Source organism: Bactrocera tryoni, chromosome 1, assembly GCF_016617805.1.
Source record: "Bactrocera tryoni isolate S06 chromosome 1, CSIRO_BtryS06_freeze2, whole genome shotgun sequence".
In the NCBI taxonomy this organism is placed as follows: Eukaryota; Metazoa; Arthropoda; class Insecta; order Diptera; family Tephritidae; genus Bactrocera; species Bactrocera tryoni.
In genome coordinates this window covers 73,869,547-73,884,864 of record NC_052499.1, presented here as the reverse complement: position 1 = coordinate 73,884,864, position 15,318 = coordinate 73,869,547, and the positions used below count along the sequence as shown (strand labels likewise).

The 15,318-nt window shown below is 30.8% G+C and overlaps 1 protein-coding gene across 2 annotated transcripts; it reads right to left on the bottom strand.

Moving 5' to 3' along the window:
- Positions 1-2,061: 2,061 nt before the first annotated feature.
- On the bottom strand, positions 2,062-8,483 carry LOC120766641 (solute carrier family 25 member 45). Of its 2 annotated transcripts, XM_040092260.1 has the most exons (6): positions 8,190-8,483; positions 3,133-3,245; positions 2,778-3,018; positions 2,592-2,706; positions 2,271-2,532; positions 2,062-2,204 (listed from the first exon to the last, which is right to left on the bottom strand). In XM_040092260.1, the coding sequence occupies exons 1-6, from the start codon at positions 8,224-8,226 to the stop codon at positions 2,070-2,072; spliced, it is 903 nt and encodes a 300-aa protein (XP_039948194.1). In that variant the 5' UTR covers positions 8,227-8,483; the 3' UTR covers positions 2,062-2,069. The 2 variants fall into 2 exon arrangements, with proteins under 2 accessions (XP_039948194.1, XP_039948195.1); XM_040092261.1 differs by lacking the exon at positions 8,190-8,483 and having other exon boundaries at positions 2,778-3,001; positions 3,133-3,218.
- Positions 8,484-15,318: the final 6,835 nt, after the last annotated feature.

Sequence of the window (15,318 nt, the reverse complement as noted above, 5' to 3'; positions counted from 1 at the left end):
AATTTTTTAATGAAATAGTAAAATCGATTTTTAAAAATACCAATGTTATATTGTATAACATTTGAAAAATAAAGAATCAAAATCTGACTGAGATATTGTAATTATAGAAAAGTTGAATTGCAATGGCCCTTTAAAGTGCCCATACACGAGCACACAAGTGCGTTCGATCGGTATGAATTCGTTTGCCCATACACGACACACAGATCCATTTTGCGTTCGTTCTTCACAGAGTTAACATATGCGCAGGCAAGCGGAACATTTCTTGGAATTTATTTCTAATGTAGCATTTTTATCTATTTCTTTGTATTTCGTTAATAAGTTATTCCAACTTTTATTTTTCTCAATTTTATTTTTATATTTATCACTTTTCGTTTGCCAAATTTCCAATTCATTTTTTATAAGATCAATAAATTTGATACGAAATCTTTATTATCTCTACTTTGAAGCGTGATTTCTCGGTTTTTCATTTTTACGATTATTCTTAATTGGCGGGCAGGATAGAAAAAAAACTAAACGTCGTATGGAATTAGGGCAAACTTTATTATCATTGGCATAAAATTATCTTCTATTTAAACTAAAAAAATATTAAGAAAATTCAAGTTTTACCATATTTTTAAAAATCATAAAGTAAAATTTTTTTGGTCAAAAGCCACCATTTATTCAATTTTTAAAAAAATTTTAAATTTTACACTTTTTTTGGAATTTTCTTAGTTTAACTATAAGATAAATTCATAAAAATATGCTTCTCTTTGAATTTTTTGTTTCCGATAGAAATTGCGACCTGCATCCTGCCCGCCGTCCGAAAAATGTACATGCGAGATGCATCGGGCAATTGCTTCCCAAAGGCAGAATATCAAAGATTTCGTATCCAAAAAATGTGTGAAAGATGTTCAATTATATAACTATAAAGCCTAGAAATTTCGCTTGAATCAATTATTTCTTTCCCTCCTGCCTCGAAGCGGGCTCTCCCTTTAACACTTGCCATTGTCCGCGATCTTCACTGTTCGGCGACACGAGAGAAATGAGATTTTGTGCGCAGACAACGTCATACACGATACACATGTTCGTTAGACAATCGCTTTGATCAGGTAACGCAGGGAGTATAAGAAAAACTTCGTCAATTTTGCAAGGGTCGACTTAAAATTAAGATACAATTTTCTTGAGATATTTATATCAAAAAAACCCAAACTCCCGCTTAACGATCCTTAAAGCAACTGAAGGTTTAAGGATTTACATATAGAGAGCAAGAACTTACAACCCACCGAGTGGCAATGATTAACACTAATATAGTATACGAAAATCGTATATTTAAGTTTGTTAGTCTTTCATATGTACTAGTTTAATAGTCAGTAATTTTTAAAAGCTGTCCCAACAACAAAGAGTATATTTAAAGATAGGAAGCAGACATTTTGAAATTTGGATCTTGTAAATTATTTGCATACTTCTTAAAACGTGTACCAATTTTATATTTTATGTGTTTATATACATACATTTATATGTGTATATATGTATATGTATGTATATTCCCAATTAAAGAAACTCGTGTGGAGCAATTAGCTGTTTTTTTGCAGGCAAGGAATTCTACACCAGGGAATTTAATTTTATTTTAAATTAATTGCCAAATTTGTCCCTCTACTGCTTTCTGAGTATTTTCCATAACAAACACATCTTGTTAAAAAATCTAAACAACATATGACCTTTGTGTAAAATATGTATATCAACAAAAGTAAGATGCTATATAATTATTAAAAGCAAATGCGGTTTCCATTACTAACACCCAGAAATCCAAAAATATATGTATATACTTTTACAAATTTATATTTTTCGATTTATTTAATTTATATATTTTTTCCAATTTATATCTTTATGTAAAAATATATAAAGGTCCGAAATTAAAAGTCTCATTAAAGAAGAAAATAAATAGGAAGAATTGGAAAAAATAACAGTAAAATAAAATTAAAAGTCACGGTATCCAATTTCAATATTGTGATTCCATAATCCGCGCCATCACATATGTACATATGTATGTATGTATTTGTGTAATGTATTAAAAGAATTGGGTTTCAATCTCAAATATAAGAGTCATTTAATTTGTGAAACCATTCCAAAGCATATTCGTATCCTAAAAATGTTGCTGCATTTACGGGCATTGCACGAACCACTAACATCCAACTGCCACGGAATAAACGGCGCCATCCATATAGCTACAAGCGTACCATTATTAAATGATTGATAAAAATGTCCACAATTTTTTTTCGAAAAAGGCTTACTTTAAAATTTTTCACCAAACAATGCCTGATGTTACGGTATTGTTTATTACTCTCCGCTTGCATTATAGTCTTCACCACATCGAAAGGAATCACACACACCCATGAAAGAATGCCAGCCCAAGCGCCCGCCAATGTTGTCACCAGAAAGTCAACATTAGAACCTTCATTTGACTTTCGACGTTTACGGACCAACGGTGTAGTTTCTAGGAAATCAACAGTTTGACGGTACACCATCATATAAATACCGTAAGGAAACACATCGCTGGAAAAATCGAAGCATTAGTGGTTTTAAACATTAATTTAAATATATTTAGTTATTACCGACACATCATAGGTAGCAAGCCTCTGTACAATCCAGAAACTCCGTCAACTTTTATAACTTTTTTAAAAACACCCCATGGTGTTCGCCTTTGTCCGAAAATATATTCATTATAATCTACATGTGTGTAATACATTGAGGATACAGATTAATATTTTTTATTTTGAGATAAGCCGATCAGTACTTACAACAATGTGTCTGAAGTCTCACTTTGACCAACTCAATAGGACATGCTATAAAAGATTGCACAAAGCCGGCAATGGATCCAGCAATGAACATATTTTGATACTCCAACTGTTCGCGCTGATAATCACTGTGGCAAACACGGCGTAGTTGTCTCAAATGATTGCCATAGATACCGAAGAGTATTGAATTAATGGCGCCCGTTGTGACGAACGGAAATAGCATCCCTCTGTAAAAGCCATTTAACTTTAAAAAGTTTATTTGAATATTAAGCTTTTCTACTCGTACATATGTATATGTATATGTATATTTGATGGCAGATAGTAATTGCTGTGCACTTAAGTGAGCACAGGAACTTACCCCATTGTTACGATTATAGATTTGACGTATAGCCTTTGGTACTGATGAATTCGAAGCTTGTTGCCATGTTTTAATAGTGTCCAAAGGATGACCAATGAGAACTCCGCATGCCCCTATCAAATTAAAATATTTATTTAAAAGAGGTTTTCTTTCATTGTTACTCTGTTTTTGTATTATAAATAGGATTCGCCTATACTAATTGTAAAATATAGTCATTAAGACTACATGAGAGAAAGTAAGCCCAAATCCTCTGTAAAGACTGTGTGAATTTTGACTATAATATACCCTGAACAGAGTATAATACATTTGCTATGAAGTTTATAATATCCAGGAGGAAACTTTGGAGACACTATAAAGTATATGCATACTATATAAAATACGCAGCTCTGCAAAAATGAAAAATATATCCAGGGATCCAGCGAATTTCGATGCTTCGAAGAGTCCAGATAACGATCTTATTCATGCAAATGTTGGATGTGCTCTTGTTTTTAAGATAATTGCATATCTAATTTTTCGATATACAAGATGCTTTCCAAAGTAAACAGGACTTTAAAAAAAACAGACCAAAAATAGTCTCCTTCTGCTTCAATACAACTTTTTGCACGGTAAAAAAGCATGTCGAATCAGTGTTTTAGCTCGTTGGCCAGTATGACCGCCAGTATGCCGGTGCAAGCCTTTTGAATGGCCTCTACGTCTGCATAACGCTTTCCTTTCATGGGCAAATGCATTTTTCCGAAAAGGAAGTAGTCGCACGGTGCCATATCAGGTGAATACTGGGAGTGGTTAATGATTCGAATGTTGGATTCTGAGCAATTTTTGGTCGTCAGTCAATTTGTACGGAACAAACCGTGCACACACCTTTCGATTCAATCGATAAATCGATGTTTTGGAGATGTTCAATTCCATTTTCATGAATTTCAATGATGATTTGGGCTGATTTTTGATGAATTCACGCACAGTTTCGATGGAATTTCCGGTGATCACGGATTTTAGTTGGCCCACATGTTGATCGTAATTTATGTCCTCACGACCACTTTGCAAACGTTGAAACCACTCGTGCACTCTGCTACGGGATAGGCAATCATCGCCATAAACTTCATAAACTTTTTTCATCAATTGAAACGTTTCGGTAAAAGTTTTACCAATTTTAAAACAAAATTTAATGTTAGCTCTTTGTTCGAAGCTCATTTTCGCACCGACAACACAAACTACTGACACTTAAAACGCAATAACTTCACTTCTAATCAATGAAATGTCATGAAATTCTCACTGGACAATCAATAAATCTCAGCTACTTGCGAAAAATTTGGTGGAACGTTTTACGTTTCTTTTTAATCAAAAGTGAATAGATATCTAGAATTACAGACTACAAAATTTTCTGTTTTACCTAACGGAAATTTCGCATTCGTTTCTAAAGTAATTTCCCTACTCAGAAACAATGATATTGTGAAATATCCAGAATAAGAGGGTGAAACCAGGGTCCGTAATAGTTATGGGGAAATGAGCAATAAATAAAATTTAATAGCTATTGTTTAATTTATATTTTTTTCTTCACAAAATAATCCCAAAGGCGGGATTTTTTTTTGTTTACATACACATTAAGCCAGAAATGGGCCTCATCGCCAAACAAAAATTGGCTCAAAAATGTCGGATCTTCTTGGAACTTTTCAAGAGCCTCTAGAGCGAAGCGATGTCGCTTGGGAAGGTCGAACGGTTTCAGTTCTTGCACAAGCTGTAATTTGTACGCTTTCAATTTAAGATCCCGACGTAAAATGCGAAAAGCCGATGCGAATAGTACGCTCAGTAAACCGATTATTTTGACCATAAGTTGAGTGAAGCGCGCGAAACACTTTCTTCACAGAACGTGAATTTTCGTAATAAAGTTGAATGATTTGTAATCGTTGTTCAGGCGTAAGTCTTTCCATGATGAAATGCCAAACAATACTGACAAAAAAAAACATGACCGCATATCAAAAACTGTCCTCATTTCTAGGGCAACACAACCACTGTAGACCAGTGTCACAAACTGTCTGACATCTTATGCTTTATTAAATGCACGAGTGAAGGATATTATGCTTAGTTGCAGCCGTACGTCTAGTAAAAATGTTTTCATGTTTTAGGTTTCCTTAAAGGTTTTAGAGCTTATTTAAAATTTACTTACTCTCCAAACTTTTACGCTTTCTAAACCGTATTTGACGGCTGGTTTACAATCTACATTTACTTGCTCCAGATTTCACCCAACCTATTTTTTCGAACCCAACCGTTTGTTTGGCAAGAAAAACAATTGCTTTGTATTCCCCGAATTTCTATGTAAAAAATTATTGTCGGTGTCGCGAGGTATATACATACATACATTGTACATTGTTTGTCATGGGCGTTTGAAATTGTGAGTTGTTTATAGTTAGGGTATTAAAAAATGTCAACAAAACAGAAAAAAGCATTGCAAATCAGATTAAATTTACGAAAAGACGCCACCTGGCCGAAAAATAGCTAAGGGTTTGAAAACCCATTGGAATATGCTAAATCACAAAAGTCTTGGATGAATTCAGACGACTTCGGGAGGTACAATCGTTATTGTCCAAGGTGGGTGGTGTTGACGACCGCAGTAAAGACATCGAAAATTGGAACAATAATCAAAATACGGAAGATGATGCAGATTTCGAAGTTATCGAGGAGAATATGCAACAAGTGCTATGAAAACAATATTGATGCAAATCAGATATCACATCCTATTAATATGCTCACGAAAATTGTCGGAGCTATTACACAAAATTACACAAAAGAAAAGAAACAAACAAGTCTCGACCGCTTCTTTAAACCAGCCTTTACAAATTAATATGTACATGTGTATGTATAAGTATAATGTGAAAAGTACAAATCAAACCTATGTTTCTGTTTTTGTTGTTCTGTCCTGCCAATAAATTGAACATAATATAACACCAAAATTATGTTTATTTCCGAGTTTTTTTTGAATTCGAAAACCCTTTGGAAAAGGTAATATTTCGGAATTGTAAAACACTCTTGGGATATTTTGGTTAACTTTTTCGCGATTCTACTGTATTTGATTATGCCATAGACTGGTTTTGAAAGGATGGCTTACTGTAGATATTCACTATTTGTAATATTCTACAAATGCAAATTTAGACTCTAGTTGTTAGTGCGACCACCTACAGCGGCAATATTTACATACATATCAGGCAGATGGGAATCCTTATTTAATTAACACGAACTATTTGTAAAACATTAATTTCTAAGTGATCTGTGCATACATTCATATGAACACAGCATACTTTTATACTCTTGTAACATGTTGCCGCAGCGTATAATAGTTTTGTTCACCTAACGGTTGTACGTATGTATCACCTAAAAGTAATCGAAATAGATATAGGATTATATATATAAAAGATCAAGATGACGAGGCGAGTTAAAATCCGGGATCGTCTCCTAAACCACTAAAGCTACAACGACCAAATTTGCCTAGCACAAACTCCTACCGACAGTGTGAAAATGGCCTCTGTCCATATAACGGTACTGTTGAAAACTACCAAAGGCTCAAAAAATTAATAACTAAATACGCCAGAGAGATTAAATTTTACCTCCAACATGGTATGAAAGGGCTTTATATATAGGATTCGGTGAAAAATTAGACGATGGACGTGGCACCACTCACTTTTTGAAGTCTACTTCGTCCTACTTCCCCTATAGCACAATTTGAAATTCCATTTGATTCTTTCAGTTTCCAGTACACAAATCAATAAGGTATTAAAATAACGGGATAATAATACCGTTAAAGTATGCCACCTTACGACCAAAAATTGGCCAAATCCAGCCGAACCTGATCAATACTCTAGTGAAGCCCAGTATTTATTGTATACAATTGATTTTCGGAGGGAATACTTTCCTGGTAATAGTAACTCTGTGCATCAAAAATGGGTTAAGTCGAATGAATACTTCCCTGAGCCCTCATATACCCAATATAAAGATTTTCGTACTTCCGGGTGACTTTATACCGTATATATCGGCAAATATGTTAGTTATCTTAACAAAATTAAGGGAGCGTGTTTTACTCATAACAGTGTATCTTTATGCCTAAAATAGATAAAATAGAGCGAAAACTTGATCTAACCCCCATAAAACTAATATCGATTCGATATTACTCCCAACTCCCAGATAGGACACATAATGATTTTCGTTTTTCTAACAAACCTTATGCCGAATATGTCGGCATGAGTTGTATAGTATATATATGTAAGTACATATGTACATATATATATATAATTGCTTAGATTCCGGTCCTCTGTTTGACGTTTTAACCATACCATAAAGTATTTCCCTGGCTTTGAATACTGCAAGTTTCAAGAGTGTAAAATGTTCCGTTGCACCCGGACTTAGCCTGTCCTTACTTGTTTAATTCATAATTTCCTTTACAAGTGTGCACAAGAAAATCGCATTTCGAATTCTAGCACCTGTTAAAAAAACAACAAAAAAAACAATATTTATTTATGCGACGCGGCCACATGTTAATCAACAGATGTAAGTACGTAGGTAGATATGTATGTACATATGTATGTCAGTGTGGGTAGAAACCGCAATTAGAAGAGTGCCTCAGAGAAAGTAGGTTTCTGTTTCAAATGCCAAAAGATCAGGGGCGCCAGTCATGAACTTGAACAAGTGTGCAGGCGGATGAAAAGCGAATATTGAAAATACGATGCCCGAACACGTGTAGCGGCGATGGATCGTTTTCGGGAGGCTAGATAATTTTTGAATTTCATTAACTTAAGCGAGCGCATATGTGTGTATTTGTGGATGTAATGTAATTGCAGGTTTGCAATTTAATTGTTTGCACTCCTACTCACATACATACATATATCCATATGTATGTGCGTTTATATGTACATTTGTGTAACGGCACATGTATGTATTACATTGCATCATAATTTAATCAATAGCGAAAATTGTATGAATATCGGGCAAATTCAACAAATTAAATAAATTAGTAAGCAATTTATCGAATATAAATAATATTCAAATATTGATTATTTTACAATTTTACTCACCACCGACGCAACCAGCGCCAAAATCGTCCAATTTCATTGTAAGTGCGCTGTTGAGCAATTTCAAAATTAAATTTGCGTATACCAAGTAAAATCTTGTCTTTAGAACATCTAACTATTCCATAAATGCTGTCGCTTTTCCACTTTCACATCTATTACATATGTACACAGACTGACTTTCTACCATTAATTAATATTTTCACTTCGCTCCGATTCGATATCTGGTGTTATTTTTGCGCACAAACCTACAGAGCACGCGAATAAATGATGCACTGTCAGGTATTCAAGAGTGATTGTTGCAACATGTCAAATACAAATGCGAAATAAGCACAATGCATTTTTCAAACTTTCAAAAGCTTTGCAAGCTTAACTGCTTTCGCCGCGCAATATGTGATCAATTCGTTCTAATTTAGGAATATTTGTGCACGATGCTGAGGCAAGTTTATTTTCTAATGTATGTATCGTATATGCCTCAATGAACCAAATGATCAAATTTTTAACAGTTTAGTAAATAATTGTGGTTTGGCTCCTACACTCCTTGACTACAGCAACCCAAAACATCCTCTAACATCACAGTCACAAAATGACTGCAAGCTAGTGTAATCCTCTCAACTCCCACCAGTATGACATTCATTTCAGAATACTAATATTTTGAGTGGCTCTGGGACTCCAATTTAAAAAATTGTGAGTTGAAATGTTATTAGAAAACGTTAACTATTCATACCTACGCTTTCATTCTTAGTACTTTTCTAAAATCAAATTAATTAGTTTTAAGGAAATTTTCCGTAAACATTTTTTATCCAGCTGATCGGGACACAGACCAACCAAATTAAAACATAATTTACATGGAAGAGAATGTGTAAAAAATATTTTAAAAATCAATAAGAATTTTGAGCTAATTTAAACTTATTAGGTTGGAAATTTAGTAAAGAAATTTCATAACCATTTTTTAACTTTGTGAATTTGAATTTTATTCTACCGTTTTTCCACTTGAATTTGAATTTTATGATCTTTATTGTATCATTAACTATATCATCATATAAAAATGAATTATTAATTCCTCGCATTATTAGCAACCGCCATGTACAGCTCATCACATAGAGGCCATTATCAGACACCTTTCAAAAAAAACGTTCCAAAAAATTGTGTTATATTTTTTTTAATAATTTTATATTTATTGTTGATTGATTTTCTCTTATGTGATAGGTTTCGCTTTCAGCAAAAACATTTTCAATCATCCATAGCTGGGATTCCCTCTTGCTCCTGTGCACAGGGTATTTATCTTCGATACTTTTTACTCGTTTGTTGTTAGTGGGCCTGATAGACCAGTTGTTTACAATGCTTTCATGTTTGATCTTCTTTACACGAATATATATCTTTTTTCCTGATTTTCCGATTTTTTATATTTCTTTTAGTACTAATCGGATAATTGTGTTAATATACATATGTATATATATTCTCATACTATATAATATTTTTTGCATTCTTCCTAGTATATCAATTATTATTTGTTATAATTGTTTGCGTAATTTTTTTTTTAATTCTTAGTTTAACGTAACATACGAATATACTTTAAATTAGACTCTTGCTCTGTATTGTTATATTGGTTTTGTTCTCATTTTGCAATTTTCGTCTTTGCTACATCAACTTTATTATATATTTTTATTTTTTTCGTTCGTTTATATATATTATATATTTTTTTGTTCTTAATTAAATTTACTGTTTCTATGTATATTATTATTTCAAACTCATAGCAAAACAAAATTGGTCTATGTTTTTATACGTTTTTTTTTTATTTTTCATTTGTTTTAGTAAAAACACATTTACATATAAAACTACATACAACTACATACAAACATGTACAACAGAAAATTCTAAATATATAAGTATATATTTTTTCATCCTATTCTTCTTAATTAAGGTTCAAGGGAAAGGCTGAGTCCAACTTTTCCGCATTGAACCACTTATTCATGAATTTTTATGTCAACATCTACATATTTAATTAACCATCGAGGATGATCGATGATGCATTTAGACAACTTTCTACACTATGAACGTGTAAATGAGAAAGGATCAATGTGTCTGTGTGTGCCAGAGAATTTGATAGCAAAATCAATGGATAAGACGGGAAATCGAACATTTTTAGAAAATAGTAAGTTTTTTCTTTTTAATTGTAAGAACTTTTCATACCCGCATTTAGTACATGTGAGATAAAAATTAAATATTTGAAGTAAAAAATTCAATATTAACATTCACTTATTTGGTCTAAGGCATTGAGTGGCGTTCATCACCCAATGGCTAAGGCTAATCTGCGGTAGAAATACAGGACTAAAGCGCTACGAGGATCCGTTATTTAACGCTCGTTTTGTTAGAACTGAGAGACCAGGTGTCACATGGTTGAAGGTGTATTTGTCATGAGCATGAAGTTGAAATATGTGATTGTTTTGAGTCTAATTTGATCTGACTTTAAGTCCCAACATTTTTCAAAAATGTTAGCATAATAAAACATAAGATTTACAAATATTGCTAACATTAACCAATTAATAAGAACTATGCATTTTTTAACGGTAAATTCTTTTGCTATAGACATTCGGATAAGTTCGAAACCCCATAAGAACCTGAAAATATTGAATAAATTTCACTAAAAACCTTTCTAGTATGCTTTCAACAAGTGTAATTCGCTAAAAAGTTAAAATAAATCACGAGAGCAATTATATATATTTTTTAACATTTTATCTCTTTCTCTCATATAGCAACAAATATTGAAAAAAAATGTGTAACCGAACAATGAAAAAATTAAGACTTGACCTGTTCGCAAGTTAACTTTTAAGAGCACTAAGACCCGTAATTAAAGAACATACGCCATTGTATATATACATAATTTTTCCTTTACATATGTATGAATTTAAGAGGGTATGTATTCACTAAACAAAAGTGTTCACGCGATTAACTGATTTTATTTAAACAAAATTAGTTGAGTTTGAGGTAGTACCGGTCGATGTGGTAAGATATGTTCATATACATACACACATGTACATATATACGGTATCAAAATCTGTCACTACCATTTGTTTCAACTGATTTCCTGGCAGTCGGCTGACTCAACCGAAGCAGACCCCGAATTATTACAGGCCAATAGCTGTCAACTAGTCAGCATTCCATAAAACTGCTTAGGAAATGACTTACATTTACATTAACCATTTATTAAAAAAAAGCAGCACACTTTAAAATACAAAAAAGGTAAATAACTAACAGAACAAACATTTGCAGCATTTGGCCAGCATAATAGTAGTTGAAATTAAAATGCCCAATATTTTCAACATAAAAATAAAACGTATTAGCAAATTTTTAACAAAAAAATTTATGTATATATGTAAAAACAAAAAAAGAAAAAACAATATAAAGCAGAAATGCAAGACAATTTAAGCTACTGAGCACCTTTATCATAAATTAAACTTAAATTTATTTAATAAAAATGCATCTGATTTTTATGCTTGTTAAAAAATATAAGTCTAGAAGCACAAATACTCCTTGTTTTTCTACAAAAAATGTGTGGGTTACCGTTCTAGAATGGGACATGAAAGACAATTTTATCATTTATGTATACTATTGTTGTTGTTATTGTTATTGTATACACTTGGTCCTGCTTAATGAGTTTTCGAACAATTCCGCATAAAAAGAACTAAACTTTTCATCTATTAAATTGATTATAATAAACAACTTTTAAAAATAACTAATTATTTTTATGTTTTATTATGCCAATATAATCAAAAGAAATTTGAAGCTTAAAAATCATAAAAGTTATTTTTGTTGTTTTTTACATTTAAGCCCAAAACGAGTATCTACATACAAATTTACATCCCCTAATTAAAATTTAATATTATAGCGTACACTTTTGGTCAATTTAAATTTTGCACAAAGTGTTATTTATACATATGTTTATCATAATTATATATGTAGTTGTGTATGTACTTCTAGTTTTATAATATATGTATTAATTAGTAGTGTATAGTATTTATAAGATGTACATAATAATAACAAAAAGACTTAATGCAGAACTCATTAATTTGTTGCTTACACTTCATATATGTATGTATGTATGCAGGTGTGTATGTCTATACGTTATGTTTTACTTAGTTTGTTTTGTGTGATTTACGGTAGTTTTCAGTTTTACGCTTGACATATTAAATATTTTATTTTTTTAATTTAATTATATAATTTTATATATGTATTTATTGTATATATATGTGTGTATATACATATATAAATTTAGTTAGAACTATTTTGCTCATATTCCCACCCTTTACAAAATACATACATAGCTCTTACGATTTTACGATTTTGCATTTGAAAATGTTTGACGTACATACATAACTGTATTCGTTATTTGTTTAATGAAAATAGTGCAGGGATGATCACTTATTTATATTTTAGATGTATGCATGCAATTATTTTTTTTTTTATCATCTCACTTTATATAATTCTTTGTTTTGTTCTTTTTTTCCTTTTTCTTTTTAATATTTATATCGAATGATTAAGCGTTTTATTCTTATGTATTCATAACTGCATTTCTAATAACTACCTGCATTTGTATTCAAGTGGATTTCAATCATGCCATTTCCAACTTCTCCACAACAATTCATGCACATTCACTAGTTGGTTTGGTATTTATGTATGTATATGTATATATTTATGTAACAGTTTAGCAAATGTCTACGCTTTTTCTTTTTTTTTTAGTGTTTGTATAATTTTCTCATTTTATCAGCATTTTTTTACCAAATAAACATATATAACATTTCCTCTTTTAAATGCCTTAATGTTACATTATTTTTGCTTACAAAAATTTGCTTCAGCTGTTTACTAAGGATTCTCTTAAAACTAGTTTGTTTTAACACTAAGGAGAGTTTTCCTGTTTTTTTTATGTGTGTGAATTTTTTTTTAATATACTACATGAAAAATTCTTATGAATATTCTATATCGGCAAATAAGGGAACGCTTAAATATTTGCATTTCACACAACAAAAGTGTGCACCAGGCTTTAGAGCTCTAAAAGCCTCACATAAATTACTTATTTTACACGGATTAAGGCGACCAACTTCTGAGCATAAAATATAAGTATGTACAAGGTTGGGTGAGTTAAAGTAAAATTATTAATATTATTAGATAGCGTTTGCTTCACTTGCAAATCATAATTTTTCTTTTGCATGCATGTGTGTGTTTTTGCAGTTGTGTGAATAATCAGAAATTGTCGCTCATTATGCTTACAACTTAATAGAGTATGAAAGGGTTTAATTTAACATTTAACCAAATAAATACATACAAAAATAGTAATTTTGGATATTTTACAAATGTTATTTTCATAGTTTTTCATTTACAAAGCATTTGATATTTTTGTTTTATGAATTTGGCTGTAAACAAGGGAGTTTTTTCTCTCCTATTTATTCATTTCTTTCATAAAAATTTTTGTATAGTCACAAAATCGTATTGTTTTTAATTTATGTATGTATATAGTATTTTTCAGCGCATGCATTTTTTTCTAGGTAATTTTACTTTGTTTTATTCTTAAATGTTTTTTTTGCACTAAACCTCTAGTTTTTATTATTGTAGGTCAATTTATACTACGCTTGCCAGCTGCGTTGCTGTTTTTATATTTTTCAATTTCTTTCCACTTTAGTATTATTTAAATTTTGTGTGAAGAAATGTATAAATCATGTAAATATGTATGTATGTACAAGTAATAGACTCTATATACGAATATGTTTGCAAAAAAGTGAATTTTTTTGACAGAAAACAGAATATTATTCAAAATATATAAATATTCCATTGAAGAACTATCGGTCAACTATCGCTTTAAGAAATTACGAAAAAGTATGAAAGAGTAAAATTAAAAAAAAAAAAGATGGAGCCATATAAAACAATTTGCAAAAATTTAATATATTATTTATATGTATATAATTAAAGTTTTGATAGTGCAACTTATTAGTGCCAGAAATTTAATTTTTACAAAACCAAAAATGCAAATTTATTTAATTAAGAAATACTATAATTACTGTATTTTATTAGTTCAGAAAACGCTTTAGCAACAATAAAATTCCAAAAATTATACCAATTGATTTTTTATAATAATAAAATTTTATCAGTAGTTAATGCATAGTAATCAATTCTCATGTTGAATTTTTAATATTAATTTTTCGCAAATCATAAATTATCGAATTTATATTTTTGCAATCATTTATGATAATAACCTATTTATATAAATATAAAGTAAATAGTTACTTGTTTTAATTTAAACTTGGCAAATTTTTAGTTTACGGTCAACAGAAAAAAACATATTCAAAATATTCACACTATCTCTTGGCATACCAATTCCTCATATTATTTCTGTTGCTACAAGGCATAAACAGCCAAAGTTCACAACCGAGTTGGCGCTACAAGTCCACGTCTTAACACAAATGTAACATATTATTTTTGTAGATTTGGTGCGAACTAATTATAATATAAGAAAAAATAAGTTGTTTTGGTGAGCAGCAAATTTACGTTTCTTGAAATTTCACCGTATTTGTGGTAACAGATTTATCGAATAAACAAATTTAAACAATAGTCGTCCTTATGGTGTTGTGGAAAGAGCGCTTTGTGCATACCCACACATTTAACCATTAATAATTGTATATAATGTGAAGCTTAAACGAGTAAATATAATAAATGAATAATGTTTTTATTATACATGTGTATATATGTATGTATATAATTGTTATGTAATTTATTTTTTAATACGAGAAACCAGAAAAAATTACACTGTGTAATTATTTTTTCACATATAATTCATAATGCACAAATAATTCCAAACACTCTTAATCTGATCTCGTTGCTATTTTTTTAACTAGAAGAAAAGTGATATATTTTAAATGCATAATTTTTAGCAACTTTAGATATATATATTATTTACTAATTTTATTATTGCAGTTGAAATTAAACTTAAATCATATGCCATGTAAACATACAACATGATTAAATTTTGTTAGATTAAAAATTAGAAAGGAAAAATCTTATATTAACTAATAAATTTTAGTACGAAATGAAATGAAAACAAGCGCGTACAAATTAAATATGACTGACTTGGCACGTACGCTTT